Raw genomic sequence first — 13,540 nt, forward strand, 5'->3', positions numbered from 1 at the left:
GGGGGAACCCCCCCCGCGGGGCGAGGGCGGCGCAGGTCCCACCGGTGTTTCCTCTTTCTGCGGCGGAGGGACGAAATCGCCAGGCCCGGAAGCGGGTGCTGGGGTGCGGGGGGGAGGGGGGCACACACACACGGGGGACCCCCCACCCCCCCCACCCCCCCATCCCAGTGGTTGGCTCGGAACCCCCCCCCCATGGCAACCAGGGGATGCAAACCACTGGCCTGTACCCGCCGTTCGTGGGCGCTGGCAGTGCTGGTGGGGGTGTCTTGGCGTGAGTTTGGGGGGCCCCCCCCCTCTCTTTAGACCCCCCCCCACACCCGTTGGAGGGGGGGTCTGGGGTGCCCCCTGCGGGGCGGGGGGGGGCCACGGTGGTCCCTGCCCCCTCCCTCCGTCAGCTTCAGGGGAGGGTGATGCAGCAAAACCCACCGCCCCTCTGCGGGGGGGGGACACCCAGCTTTGGGGTGCATGTGGGGGGCACCCCGAGTCCCCTGTGCCCCCCTGCAACCCAGGGGCGATGCTGGGGAAGGGGGGGGGGGGTTCCTGGGGGGGGAGGCGGGGGGGACGATGCCTTGGTGATGGCCGGGCATGTCCCGGGCTGGCCCTGGGGGGGACAGGGGCTGGCAGAGGGGTCCCCCCCCCAATGGCGGCCGGCGGGGAGAGGCCCTGTGTATCCAGAGGCAAGGAGCGGGGAGCGGCCGTCCCTTCCCGGGAAGGAGAGGCCGGCCTGGAAGTTGGCGGGGGCCGGGCAGCGGATCCGAATCCGGGACCCTTCCCCATCTTCCCTTGACCTCCCCCGCGGGGGGGCTGGTGCCAGGCTGGGGGACCCCTGTACCCCCCACCCCGTTCCTGGGGGGCTTTAACCCAGGACTCTGCCTCTCGGGGCTTGGAGACGCCCCGGGGGTCTCGGGGCCTGCCCCAAGGGTGCGGGGGGGGGGGGTTGGCTGGGCGGGGGCGGCGGGGGGTCCGCTGGCCGCGGGTGAGGTGCCAGCGCGGCCCCTGCCTCCCCCCGCAGCGAGACCCCCGCGTGTCCTGGGCTATGAGCGTTCGGCGTGACTTCCCCGCGAGCAGTCGCAAATGAAAATGGAGGATATGTCTTTGTCTGGCCTGGATAACAGCAAACTGGAGGTGAGCAGCCCCCCCCCGGGGCTGTCTGTCTGTCCCCCTGGGTTGTCCGTCTGTCCCCCCGCGGCCCCCACCTCCCTCCTCGCCTCTAACAGCCCCCCCCCTTGCCCCAGGCCATCGCGCACGAGATCTACACGGACCTGGTGGAAGATGCCTGCCTGGGCCTCTGCTTCGAAGTCCACCGGGCGGTCAAGTGCGGCTACTTCTTCCTGGACGACACGGACCCCGACAGCATGAAGGACTTCGGTGAGCGCCCCGCGGCTCCTGGGGACGGGGTGACGCTGGCAACGGGGACACGGCAAGCGTCCCGCTCCTGGTGCTGCCGGGAAAAGCCGCGGAGAGGCTGCGGGGGGCGTAGGGATTTGGGCACGAGCGGTGCCGAGGAGGATTGAACACGCGGTGGCCTGAGCGTCCCCACGGCGGTGCCGGTGCTGCCGGGACGTGACCGTCCCGTCCCGGAGGAGCCATTTTGTAAACCCCTGGGGTGAACCGAACCCCAGAAACGTTGCCCCAAGGCGCGGTGCTCTGCCCTGGGGGAGCACGGCTGGGTGGGGGGGTAGGGGAGACCCCCCCAGCTGCGCTGCTGCTGGTTTCAGGCCCCCCAAGCCAAGCTGAGGGTCTGGGAAGGGACCAGCGGCCCAAGGGACCCCCCCAGAGCAAAGCACCGGAGCTGGGGGGCACGGGCAGCATTGCCCCCGTGGCAGAGGGAGGCCTCGGGGTGGGGGCTGACGCCTGTGCCTCCCGCAGAGATCGTGGACCAGCCCGGCGTGGACATCTTCGGGCAGGTCTACAACCAGTGGAAGAACAAGGAGTGCGTGTGCCCCAACTGCAGCCGCAGCATCGCCGCCTCCCGCTTCGCCCCCCACCTGGAGAAGTGCCTGGGCATGGGCCGCAACAGCAGCCGCATCGCCAACCGGAGGTGAGCGTGTGTGTGTGTGTCCCCAGAAAGCCGGGCTGGGGGCTCCCACGGTCCCCCCCTGGGTGGGGAAACTGAGGCACAAGGCGGGACTGAGGCTGTGGGGCTGCGTCTCGGTGGGGGGGGTGCGGAGGATTTGGGCACCCCCATCTCGGCGCTGACGAGCCTGCGATGGAAACTGGGCATCCAGGCTCTCCCCGCTCCTCGCTCTTCATTGCGGGGGTGTGCGTCCTTGCCCCCCAACCCTGGAGTCCCCCCTCCAGCTCCTCTTGCTCTATCCCGCTGCTTCCCGGAAAAACAAACTGGGAATCCTGGCTCCTCTGTGCCGCCCCTGCCCTTGGTGGCTGCTGGGGACCCCTGTCTTGGGGCTGGGACTGTGTGGGGTGGGCATGGCAGAGCCGGTGGGGTGCAGGGTGGGTCCCGGGGTGCCGGGGAGGACGGGAGGGTGCGGGATGGATCCCGGGGTGCCGGGGAGGGTGCGGGACGGATCCCAGCTGTGGATCCCTGACCTTCCTCCCCTCCCCGTACAGGATCGCGAGCAGCAACAACATGAACAAGTCGGAGAGCGACCAGGAGGACAACGACGACATCAACGACAACGACTGGTCCTACGGCTCCGAGAAGAAAGGTGGGGGGACGCGGGGTGCGCGGGTGCCGGCTCGGCCGGGGGTCCCGGGCCCCCCGTGAGGGGTGGGGGACGCGTCCCGCCTGCCCCGTGGCCCTTGAACCCGGGTCCTGGGCACGCGTGCGGTGGGTGGCGGGGTGAGAGCAGGGGTCCCCGACTTCCCCACCCCGTCCCTGGGGAGGGGGCGTCCCACCAGCGGGGGCGGAGGGTGGGCTGCTGCAGCAACTGGGGCTAAATCCACCGGAAAAGGTGAAAGTCCTCCCTTCTCTGTCTCTCCCTGTAGCGAAGAAGAGGAAATCGGATAAGGTGAGGGGGTGGGGGGGTGGGGGTGGGCGCGGGGGGGTGTGGGGGGGCGGGGGGGGCACCTTGCACCCCCCAACGCCCCCCCTCTCCCTGCAGAACCCCAACTCGCCCCGCAGGTCCAAGTCCCTGAAACACAAAAATGGTGAGGGGGTGGGGCTGGGGGCGGGGCTTCTGCCGGCGGGGGGGCGGAGCATCGCGGCGGGGGGGCGGGGCGGTAGGGGCGGGGTTTGTGGGGTTGCTGGCAATGAATGGGGTGGGAGGGGCATTTGGGGGGTGGGGCACCAGGGGGCGGGGCGTTTCGGGGGGCGGGGCATCTGTAGTGGGCGGGGCTTGCTGGGCAGCAGGGCTCTGCCTGGCTGGGGCTGGTGGCAGCGGGGGGCACAGGGGGGGCACGGGGGGGGCAGGGACCCTCCTCACCCCTCCTCTCTCCCAGGCGAGATCGGCGGGAACCCCGATCCCTTCAAGGTGAGCCCGGGGCGGGGGGAGGGGATGGCGCCCGGTCCTGCCTCCGTCCCCCGCGACAGCCCCGTCCCCGTCCCCCGCCGGCCCTGACGCCGCTCTCTGCCCCCCACAGTACAGCAACTCGGCAGGGATCAACTACGAGACGCTGGGCCCCGAGGAGCTGCGGACGCTGCTCACCACGGTGCGCGGGGCTCGGGGGGCGCAGAGGAGCTCCGTCCCCAGCCGGACGGGACACGCGGGGACTGGGACTCCCGGGATCTCTCCTGGCTCAGCTCCCGGTGGCGCTGGCTTCCAGGCTGGGAACGGGGATGTTTGTGATTTGAACCCGGTGACAGGGATGTGCATCTTCCCCAGGGGAAGCCCTGCAGAAAGTCCTGGTCCTGGGTGGCCTGGGGCGGTGGAACTGGTCTGTCTGGGGGGCCGGGACAGCGCTGGGCGGTCGGGGTCCCCGGGGCCGCGTGGCTGCTCCTCTGCCTGCTCACCCGTCCCTTCTCTCCCCAGCAATGCGGGGTCATCTCCGAGCACACCAAGAAGATGTGCACCAGGTGAGAGCGCCCTGGGCTTTCCCCGCTCGGTGTCGGGTTCTGGGGGGTCCCCAGGGCGCCCGGATCCCCACGGGAGCTGGGGGGGGGGACACACACACAGAGCAAAACGCCTGACTCAGCCCCATGTCTCCTCCGTCAGGTCTCTGCGGTGTCCCCAGCACACAGATGAGCAGCGGAGATCGGTCCGGGTTTACCTCCTCGGTCCCTCTGCGTAAGTGAGCGCGCACACACGCACGCGGGCTCCAAAAGGTCCCGGAGCCGCTGTCCTGACGCGGGGACGGTGTCGAGGCTCTGCCTCCCGGTGCGAACGGAGACTGGGGGGGGGGGGGAGCTGCCCGGGGCGCCCAGGTCCTGAGCGAGGGTGGGGACGGGGACGCCTCCGGAGAGGCCTGGAGGGCTGGGATCGGGATGCGCAACCCAGCCGGGTCCCGGGGAGCTGGATCGAGGCCCTGGCGTCTCCCTCGCGTCATGGGGTGCAGCACCGGCTCCGTCCCCCCCGTCCCGGGGGCTGGGGACCCCCGTAACGGCTCTGCCCAGGTCCCTGCCCGAGGCGGAGGGCAGCGTGGAGAACGACAGCTTCGAGGTGGCGGAGAGCCAGGCCATCATGAGCCGGCTGCAGTGGGACGGCTCCTCCGACATCTCGCCCTCCGACTCGGCCTCCTCGAAAGCCAGTGAGTGTTGGGGGGGGGGGGGACACAGATCCTGCAGCACAGACCCCTCTGCGGGGGCAAACCTGGGTGTTCTGGCCTCTCCCCAGCACGGGAGGGGACGGACAGACAGACCATGGCTATCCAAAGCCATCTCGAAGAGTCCCTAGACTCTGGGACATCTTGTCACCCGCCTTCCCGGGGTGGGGGGGACGTTTTGGGGTCCATTTTCCTGGGTTTGGATTGACGATGGGGGGGGATCCTCTCTGTTTTGAGGGGGCTCCTGCTGGCCCAGCTGCTCCCCAACACCCCCATCTCCTCCCTTTCCCCCCCTGCCCCAGGTACAAACAACTCCGAGTCCCGCAAGACCAAGAAGAAGAAGCCCCACTTGGGGCTGGTGAGCGGCGCCCCAGGGCTCGGCTCCAGCAAGAAGAAGAAGCCCAAACCCCCGGCGCCCCACACCCCCAGCATCTACGACGACATCAACTGAAGGCAGCGGAGCCGATGGGGTGGGGGCGGGGGACAACGGACGGACAGACAGACAGACGGACACAGGCCGGGGCAGCCCCGCCATTCGGACGCAAAGCGGGTACCCGGGGCGCGGAGGATGGAGGACTTGGCCATGGCCGCGGCGGGTGGGGGGCCTGGATTTGGGAGCCCCCCCGGGTGCCCCCCGCCCTCCTCCCGTTGCCTCTATTTATTCTGTGACAGTTTTTGTACGCGGGGCTCCCATCAGGGCTCGGGGGGGGGGGGGGGGCCTCACTCGGAGATGGGGGCAAAACCCCCCCTTCCCTCCCACCACCCACCCACAAACCAGCTGCGCCCACGCCCACCCCCCCCAGAGCACCCTTACCCGGCGGGGCAGGGGGCCCCGGGGGTTTGGGGTCGGCCCCCGGCCTGGGGCTGCTCCCCGCTCCGTGCCCCGGGCCGGCGCTCGCTGGTCGGGCTGGCTCAGGACGGGGGGGGGGGGCGTGTTGGGGGGGGCGTTTTCCCGCTCAGAGGAGACAAGCGGGGACCCCCGCACCCCCCCGAAGCTGCTGTACGCAGCTGGAGTTGGCTGCTGGGGGGCGTTTGGGGCCTGGCACTGCCTCCGCAGGGCTTGCGGGGGGGGCTGCATGCTGCATCCTGCGGGGGGGGTGTTTGGGGGGGGCACCCGGGGCTGCGTCCCCAGCCTGGGGCGGGGGGAGCTGCTGTCACCGTCCCCGCTCCCCAGCTGGCCTCTGCATGTGGAGGGGGGGACCCCGAGTGCCGGGACCCCCATGAGCCGGGACCCCCGTGTGCCAGGCTGGGCGCTGCGGGGCGGGGGGGACGCAGCCCAGCTTCGAGGCAGAGCCCCCCCCTGCTTCCCCTCCCCAGGCTGGTGGCTCTGCGTCCCTCTGGGGCCCCGCTGCTGCAGTCGGGGGGGGTCCTTCGGGACCCCCAACAGCTCTGCCTGGGGTTTGTACCCGCGTGGGCTCCGGTCTTTGGCTGGGGGGGCCGGGACCAGCGCCCCGCTGCGCGGGCCTGGGGAGGCCAGGTCCCCATAACCCCCGCCCCAGCCCTTCTCCGTCACAGGAGCTGCGGTTGGGACAGGGTTGGCTGTACCCCCCCCCGCTGTACCCCCCCCAGCTGTCTGACACCCCCAGTTCGGCTGTAGTGGCTGTGGGGGGCTGCTCCTGCCCCCCTCCCCACCGTGCCGTGCCGCCGGTCGCTTCGGTGGGGCTTGCAAATTATGGTGCTCTCGACTCTGGATTCACTATTGTTGTAAAACTGCTGCTAAAGGCTAGTGCTGTGGCGGGAGCTGGGGGGGCCCCACGGAGCCCTGGGGACCCCAAACCACCCGGGGGGGCCCCCAGCTGCGTGGGGACCCCCACGCTCCCTCCCTGCTGCGGTTGGCGGTAGCTCCCAGCACGGCTTTGGGGCTGGAGGGGAGGGGGCCTGGCCACCGGAGCACGCCGAGCTGGCCCTCGCGTGCCCCGGGGCTCGAGGACGGGGGGGTCCGGGCACCCAGAAACACAGGGGGACCACCCTGGGCCCCCCCCCGCCTGGGGAGGGCACGGTGACTGGAGGGGGCAGCCTGAGCCCCTCTGGCTGCGGGAGGGGGCCGCAATTTGGGGTCCAAGGGGCGTAATGGAGCTGGGGGGGGGGGGCTTGGAGGGGCCCCGTCCCCCCCGGCTCCGTGTCCTCACCCGCGTGGCAGAGCCGGCGGCCGCCCGGGGCCCTCCTGGGCTTCGGATTTGTATTTTTGCGCACGTACTCCATCCCGTACGGGTAGTTGAGCCGTTGTGAGGTCTGTGTGTCCCGTTAGTGGGTTGTGGCTGCCCCTGTAAATAAAACTGCATCTTGACTTGGTATCTCTGGCTCGTGGCTGCTGTGCGGCGCCAGGGCCCCGCTTCGTTACGCGTGTTTAATTAAGCAGGGCCATGGCTTAAAGCCGTCGCTTCCCCAGCCCGGCTCCCTTCACCAAAATCCGCTTGTGGGGCTGGGTTTGTTTTGAACAACTACTTCCCAAAAGCGTGGGGAAGGCAGCAGGGTTGCGAGCCAGCTGCGGTTTCGCCGGCAGCCGCCCCTCGGGCAGGAAGGCGAGCGCTCGGGCTGACGTTACACGTTTTATTTGCTTTAAAAAAAGTCTCTGGGAGGAAGCCGCAGCCCGTTCCGGTGCAGGGCCCCAGGCTCGTACCCGCCTCGCCCTTCGCCGCGGCCGAGATCCTGCCCCAGAGAAGGGGCAGGACGCGTGCGGGGCACGATGCTGGCTGAAGCGAGCCCGGGAGCTCGCTGCCGGAGCGAGCCCGAGCGCGCGGAGCCGGCACGCTTGCCGAGAGAGGAGCGGAGGGCAGGAACGGAGCCCAGCTGAGCGAGAGTGGCTCGCGCCCGCCTGGCTCTCCTCCCCAGAGCTGCGCTGGGGGCCGGCAGGGAGGAGGACGGTGGCTGGGGGGAGCACAGCCCCTTCTGCGGGGACAAAGCCCGGCACCGAGACCGGGAAGAACGCGCCAAGCTCCCGCCGCGCCGGCTCCAGTCACCATAACACCGCGGTGGAGAAAGCGGCGCCCGCCCGAGCGCCGCGCTCCCACGGGGACGGGGGAGAGGAGGCTGTGGCACCTCCCGGTCGAGTCCCTACTGTCCGTACATCCCGAACACCAGGAAGCTGAACAGGACGGTGACGCCGATCAAGGAGACGGTGGCCGGGGCGGTGAAGAGCTGCCGGTAGTTGATGCGGAGATACCAGACGACCGCCAGCACCACCATGACGGCGGGGACCATCAGGTTCCCTACGCCGAGGGGGAAGCCGCCTGCGTCGGGGGCAGCGGCGCCGGGGTCGGGCAGGGCGGTGGCGGCCGCGGCGCTCCGGGAGCGGTGGCAGTGGATGACGCAGTTGTCCGTGATGTGGAGCGAGCGCAGCGTCCGCCCCTGGTCCTGCAGCAGCTGCCCGCGATAGATGAACTTCATCTGGCTCTCCTGGCCCGGGAAATACTTGCTGCGGAAGGAGGGAAGAGGGCAAAGGTGGGGCTCACAGATGCACCCAAAGTGACGGGGGGCTGGGGGAAACCCCCCATCGTAAAATCGGTGAGGGTCCCGGCTCGGGGGGACAGCAAAGGCACTGTCGTCTTTTAAACTCGTTATTTTAAAAGCGGCACCTCCTCGTTGTTTTTGGAGGGACCCCTCGGCAAAGCACGGGGGGAGCGGCACAGCGAGAATGGATGAAAACCCTCCTCCGCTCTCGGGCAGGATCCTGGGGAGGGGGCTCTTTGTCCAAAGGGCGCTGGGTTTGCAAGCAGGCGGCGCTCCCTCGCGTCCCCCTCTCCCTCGCGTCCCCCTCTCGTCCCCCTCTCCCTCGGGACTCACCTCTTCAGGCCCCCCACGGTGTCCTCGGGCCGGACCACGGCCACCTCCTCCGTCTCGTTGAGGAATTTGAGGCGGATCTTGATGAGGCCGGAGCAGAGGTCGCTGCCCCCCGGGGCGGGGGGCTCCCCGGGGCTGCCCGGGGCGCTGGGCTCAGCGGCCGAGGTCCGTTTGGGCAAGCTCTGGATGTCCAGCAGCTGCTCCAGGCCGGGGTCGGGGTGGCTGCCGCCGTCCCCCTGCTCCGCCGCCGGCCCCGACGCTGCCCCCTCTTCCTCTTCTGTTTTCTCCTCTGGGTTTTCGGGGACCCTGGGGGGCTCCAGGGCTTCGGCCGCCCCCGCCGTCCCCACGTACCGCTCCACGGGGCCGAGCCGGATGACGGCCGCGTCCCCCGCCGCGACGATCGTTCCCAAAAGCTGGTTGCTGCTGTCAGCGACGTAGGTGGACAGCCACGCCAGGACCAGAGCCAGCACCAGCACCACGACGCCAGCCACCACCGTCACCTCGTCCCCCACCCCGCGGATGAAGGTGGCGGCGGGGGGCTCCATCTCCGCAGCCGGGATTCCCCCCCTCAGCCCGGCAGCTCGCTTTTTGGCTCAACTCCGCCACGAAGTCCCCGCGCCGGGTGCGAACCGGCCGCGCGGCGGCAGCAGGGACCCCCGGGGCTGCTCTGTGGTGGCGTTCGGCCTTAAAATAAATCCCGCTGCTGCTCCAACAGCACGGAGAGCTGGAGGGAAGGGAGAGCTCTTCACTGCCGACGCTTCCTTTCCGTTACCGAGATACCAAACCGGCGAGAGCTGGGGACAGGGCGATGCCCGCGGGGGGCTCTGAGCAGGCAGGGGAGGCGGCAGCCCCTCGGCGAGCACGGGATTTCTTTGAAGAGGCAGAACTTACGGCGCAGGGGTGATTACCTCGTCCCCGCCGGGAGGAGGGCGATGCTGTCGCTTCCTAGGCGCTGATTAGGAACGCAGCACCTGTAATTACAGCCCGAGCTGGAATCGGCCAGGGCAGGACGGAGCCGTGCGCTCAGCGGGGCCACGCTTACCTTGGCGGGGCCGGCGGAGGGTCCCGGTGGGCTCCCGAAGCCCCTCGGTGCCCAGCCAGGCTCACGCCATCCCCGAGCACCGGCCCTGCTCCTGGAAGGGAGCGGAGTGACGGCCGTCAGCCCGGTTCACGTCGGTCAAAGCCGTCCCGGTTCTTTCCGCAGCGGCCCCGTGCCCGGGGAAGGGGCAAACGGGGCGGCGGGGGCGGGCCGGTCCCGGCTGGGGCAGCGCGGGGGCCCGGGGCTGCGCGGGGAGCCCTGGGGCGCCTCCTTGCCAGGCCTGGGGGGATCCCGGGGAGGCCCAGGCTGCCCGGGGGCGGGGTGACAGCCCCAGGGTGCCCGGGGGGGCCCCGGGGTCGCGGTGAGGCCTGGGGGGCCCCGGGGGGTCTCTGACAGGCCCGGGGAGGCCCGGGGGTCTCGGGGAGGCCCGGGGGGTCCCTGAAGGGCCCGGGGGGTCCCGAGGAGGCTCAGGGGTCTCGGTGAGGTCCCGGGGGGGTCCTTACCAAGCCCGGGGAGGCCCGGGGTCCCGCGGTTCCCGGGGTCCCGCCCGGCCCCGCCCGCACTCACCGCGTCCCGCCGCCGCCCACGCGCCGGAAGCGCCACGTCACAGCGCCGACGCCGCAGTGGGGGGGGTGGGTGGAGGGGGGGGGCGCGTCGCGCACGCAGCGCGTCACGGCCGCTGCCGCCACGCCCACTAGGCGTGGCCCGGCGCGCGCTGATGGCGCGGGGAGGGGGCGCGAGGGCGGAGCGCTGGGGTCCCGCCTCCGCGCGGGGGGAATGGGCGTGGCCTCACGCGGGGGCGGGGCCACGGCCGCTACGGCGGGGGGGGGGGCGGGGCCGCGGGTGCCTCGTGCGTCCCCGGGGCCCGGCTGCCGCCTCCCGCGGCTCGGCCGCCTCCGGGCCCCGCCGCCGCCCCGGGCCCGGCCCCTCCGGGCCCGACCGCCACCGCCCCGGGCCCGACCGCCACCGCCCCGGGCCCAACCACCACCGCCCCGGGGCCCGGGCCCGGCCCCTCCGGGCGCGGCTGCCACCGCCCCGGGGCCTCCCACCTCCCCATCGCCGGCCCTGTCCCTGCCAGGGCCCCTCAGCCCCCTCCCCAGGCCCCGTCCCAGCCGGTGCCGTGCCCGCGGGGAAGGAGACCCCCCGAGAGCCGCCTCCGCCGCATCCTTTATTCGCACCGGGGCGCTCGGGTGGGGGACGCGGGGCCACCGGTTCCCCCCCCGGTTCCCCCCCTCTCCCCCCGGGGAGGCGGCGGGGGCCCTCAGGCGATGACCCCCTGCAGGGGCAGCTGGAGGTAGCGGCGCAGGGCGGGCGGCAGGCCCAGCTTGGGGACGGCGGCGTGGCAGCGGGCGCCCAGGTGCCGCCGGACGGCGCAGCGGGCCAGGTGCTGCAGGCGGCGGGGCCGGCCCGCCATCCGCGCCGCCGAGGCGTAGAAATCCCGGTGCTCCTGGGGGGGAGACGGGGGTGAGGGAGCTGGGGTTGGGGTGGCGGGGGGTCCCCTGCCGTGTCCCCCGCCACCCCCTTACCTCCCACAGCTCCGGGGGCACGGCCCCCACCCAGCTCTCGGCGGCGGGGACGCGGTCGTAGGCGTTGAGCACCACCTCCAGCGCCGGCGGGTGCCGGCAGCAGAACTTGAGCATCTACCGACACAGACGTGTCACCGGGGGGGACAGGACACCCCGCCACCGCGGCCCCGTCACCCCCCCGCCCCCGGATTGCCCACCTTGGGGTGGACGGGGCCGGCGCCGTGGTCGAGGAGGAGGGCGATGGTTTCCTCGGGCCGCTGGTGCCGGTACTCCTCGACGGCGTGGAGGGCGCAGTCCATGGGGGTGTAGCCAGCGCAGTTGGGGACGGTGGCGTCGGCCCCGTGCCGCAGCAGCAGCCGCGCCAGCCGGGGCTGCCCGTTACCGCAGGCGTTGTGCAGCGGCGTGTGGTCCTTGCGGCCGGCGGCCCCGGGGTCGGCGCCGGCGGCCAACAACCGTTCGGCCACCCGGTAGTAGCGCTCGGCGTCCTCGGGGCGCTCGGCGGCGGCGCAGGCGGCGTTGAGGGGGGTCTCGCCCTGGCGGCTGCGGCGGGCGGGGTCGGCGCCGTGCCGCAGGTACAGCTCCACGTGGGCCACCAGCCCCTGCCGCGCCGCCACGTGCAGGGCCGTCAGCTGCCGGTCCCGCGTCCCCAGGTTCACCCGCGCCCCGTGCGCCAGCAGCAGCTCCGCGCACCTGGGGGGGACACGGGTGAGGGGGCTGGGACCCCCCCCGACCCCGACCCTGACCCCGACCCCCCCGGGGCCCCCAGGGCTGGGGTGAGGGCGGGGCTTGGCCTTGGGGCGGGGCTTGGCCTTGGGTGTGGCTGTGCTTGGGCAGGGCTTGGCTTAGGGGCAGGGCTTGGCTTTGGGTGGGGCTGGTGTTTGGGTGGGGCTTGGCTTTTGGGCGGGGCTTGGTGTTGGGCAGGGCTTGGCCTTGGGTGTGGGGCTTGGCCTTGGGTGTGGGGCTTGGCCTTGGGTGGGGCTTGGCCTTGGGTGGGGCTTGGCCTTGGGTCCGGGCTTGGCCTTGGGTCCGGGCTTGGCCTTGGGCGGGGCTTGGCCTTGGGGTGGGGCTTGGCCTTGGGTGTGGCTGGTGATTGGGCAGGGCTTGGCTTTGGGGCGGGGCTTCTCTATGGGGGTTTATAAGTGGTGGGTGTGGCTTGGGTGGGAGGTGGAGCCTGGCATGCAGATGAGGCTGGCTATGTGGGCGGGGCTCAGGGGTGGGTGGAGCTTTGTTGGCAGGTGAGGGTGGGTGGGGCTGGGGTGTGGGTGGGGCTTGGCATGCAGATGAGGGTGTGGGAGGGGCTTGGTGTGTGGGTGGGGCCTGGCATGCAGATGAGCCCAGCCCTTGGACAGGGCCTTGGCTGGAGCATGGGTGGGGTGCGCGACAAAGGCGGGGCTTTATATGCAGATGAGGGGCGTGGCCAGCCTGGGCGGGGCCCGGGGCGTACGGGAGGCTGTCGGGCGTGGTGCAGAGGTGGAGCGGGGCCGAGCCCTCGGCGCTGAGCAGGTTGGGGTCGGCCCCGAAGGCCAGGAGCAGGCGGGTGCAGTCGGGGCGGGGGGCGGCCACGCTGTCGTGCAGGGGGGCCCGGCCCCCCACCACCGCGTCCACCTCCGCCCCCCGCAGCAGCAGGTGCCGGGCGCAGTCGCCGTAGCCCCGGCCGGCGGCGATGCGCAGGGCCGACGTCTGCTGCCGGCGGGGGCTCAACACCCACAGCCCTGCCGGCGGGGGAGGCGTCAATCAGGGGGCACCTGTGGGGGGTGCTCACCCACCCAAACCCCCCACCCACCCCTGCCCCAGCCCAGGGCGCTGGTTGTGAACCCTGGCATCCCCCCACCTCCATCCCCAGCCAGGAAAAAGCCCTGGGGGGAGCAAACTGGGATCACCCCTCCCTTCCCCGGGGCGTCCTCCCTGTCCCACCACCCCCAAAAACCAGAGCAGCCAGCCCTCCTCCCCCCAGCCCCCACCTTTACCCCCTCAACACCCACCCCTCACCCTGAACCCCCCCGTTATTTTGCAGGGAGCCCAGCAGGGAAGGGAAGGGACCCCCCCGGCCCCAACGCAGCCCCCGGCCCCGTACCCTGCTCGGGCGACCACACCAGCTCCTCGCTGACCGTCTCCATGACCAGGTTTGTGGTGGTCTCGTCTTTAAAGATGCTCTTGATGCGCAGGAGGTCCCCGGTGTACAGGGCGTTGTGGACGGCGGGGTCCCGGCAGTACTGGGGCCGCCGGGAGGGGGTCAGGGGGGGCCGGGGGCTCGCCGGCAGGAACCGTCGCGTGGCCGATTCCCGAGCCAGGGCTCGCCGGCGATCCTCCTGCTCCAGCAGCTCCCGCTGGAGCCGCAGCGAGCGCAGGGCTGAGGAGGTGAAGGCGAAGGTTTCCTGGGCCATGGGCACCCCGGGAGGGCAGGGGGAGGCTGGGGGGCCGGCGAGCTGCCTCCTGCGCCTGGGGGGGTTATAAATAGGGCTGTGCCCCACGCACAAATGCTGAATCAAGAGCCCAAGCCAGGCCACCCTATAAATAACTCCCCCGGGGTGGTAAA

The 13,540-nt window shown here is 71.9% G+C and overlaps 3 protein-coding genes across 9 annotated transcripts; 1 reads left to right on the forward strand and 2 right to left on the reverse strand.

The window, feature by feature from the left end:
• Positions 1 to 1,004: 1,004 nt before the first annotated feature.
• Positions 1,005 to 6,934, forward strand: ATXN7L3 (ataxin 7 like 3). The gene is made up of 12 exons (XM_082331821.1): positions 1,005 to 1,125; positions 1,236 to 1,368; positions 1,870 to 2,041; positions 2,569 to 2,666; positions 2,947 to 2,969; positions 3,063 to 3,108; positions 3,400 to 3,431; positions 3,541 to 3,609; positions 3,930 to 3,973; positions 4,113 to 4,184; positions 4,511 to 4,644; positions 4,962 to 6,934. Exons 1-12 carry the CDS (start codon positions 1,075 to 1,077, stop codon positions 5,108 to 5,110), a joined length of 1,023 nt encoding a protein of 340 aa, XP_082187947.1. The 5' UTR covers positions 1,005 to 1,074; the 3' UTR covers positions 5,111 to 6,934.
• A 261-nt stretch (positions 6,935 to 7,195) lies between these two features.
• TMUB2 (transmembrane and ubiquitin like domain containing 2) lies at positions 7,196 to 10,158 on the reverse strand. 7 transcript variants are annotated; one of them, XM_082331603.1, is made up of 3 exons: positions 10,046 to 10,158; positions 8,443 to 9,572; positions 7,196 to 8,074 (listed from the first exon to the last, which is right to left on the reverse strand). In XM_082331603.1, exons 2-3 carry the CDS (start codon positions 8,982 to 8,984, stop codon positions 7,714 to 7,716), a joined length of 903 nt encoding a protein of 300 aa, XP_082187729.1. In that variant the 5' UTR covers positions 8,985 to 9,572; positions 10,046 to 10,158; the 3' UTR covers positions 7,196 to 7,713. The 7 variants fall into 7 exon arrangements, with proteins under 7 accessions (XP_082187729.1, XP_082187734.1, XP_082187731.1 ...); XM_082331608.1 differs by having other exon boundaries at positions 8,443 to 9,410; positions 10,046 to 10,098; XM_082331605.1 differs by having other exon boundaries at positions 8,443 to 9,410; positions 9,982 to 10,074.
• Positions 10,159 to 10,633: 475 nt separating this feature from the next.
• Positions 10,634 to 13,510, reverse strand: ASB16 (ankyrin repeat and SOCS box containing 16). The gene is made up of 5 exons (XM_082332017.1): positions 13,079 to 13,510; positions 12,449 to 12,716; positions 11,202 to 11,694; positions 11,005 to 11,118; positions 10,634 to 10,925 (listed from the first exon to the last, which is right to left on the reverse strand). Exons 1-5 carry the CDS (start codon positions 13,386 to 13,388, stop codon positions 10,740 to 10,742), a joined length of 1,371 nt encoding a protein of 456 aa, XP_082188143.1. The 5' UTR covers positions 13,389 to 13,510; the 3' UTR covers positions 10,634 to 10,739.
• Positions 13,511 to 13,540: the final 30 nt, after the last annotated feature.

Source organism: Platalea leucorodia, assembly GCF_965183815.1.
Source record: "Platalea leucorodia genome assembly, chromosome: 22".
NCBI lineage: Eukaryota > Metazoa > Chordata > Aves > Pelecaniformes > Threskiornithidae > Platalea > Platalea leucorodia.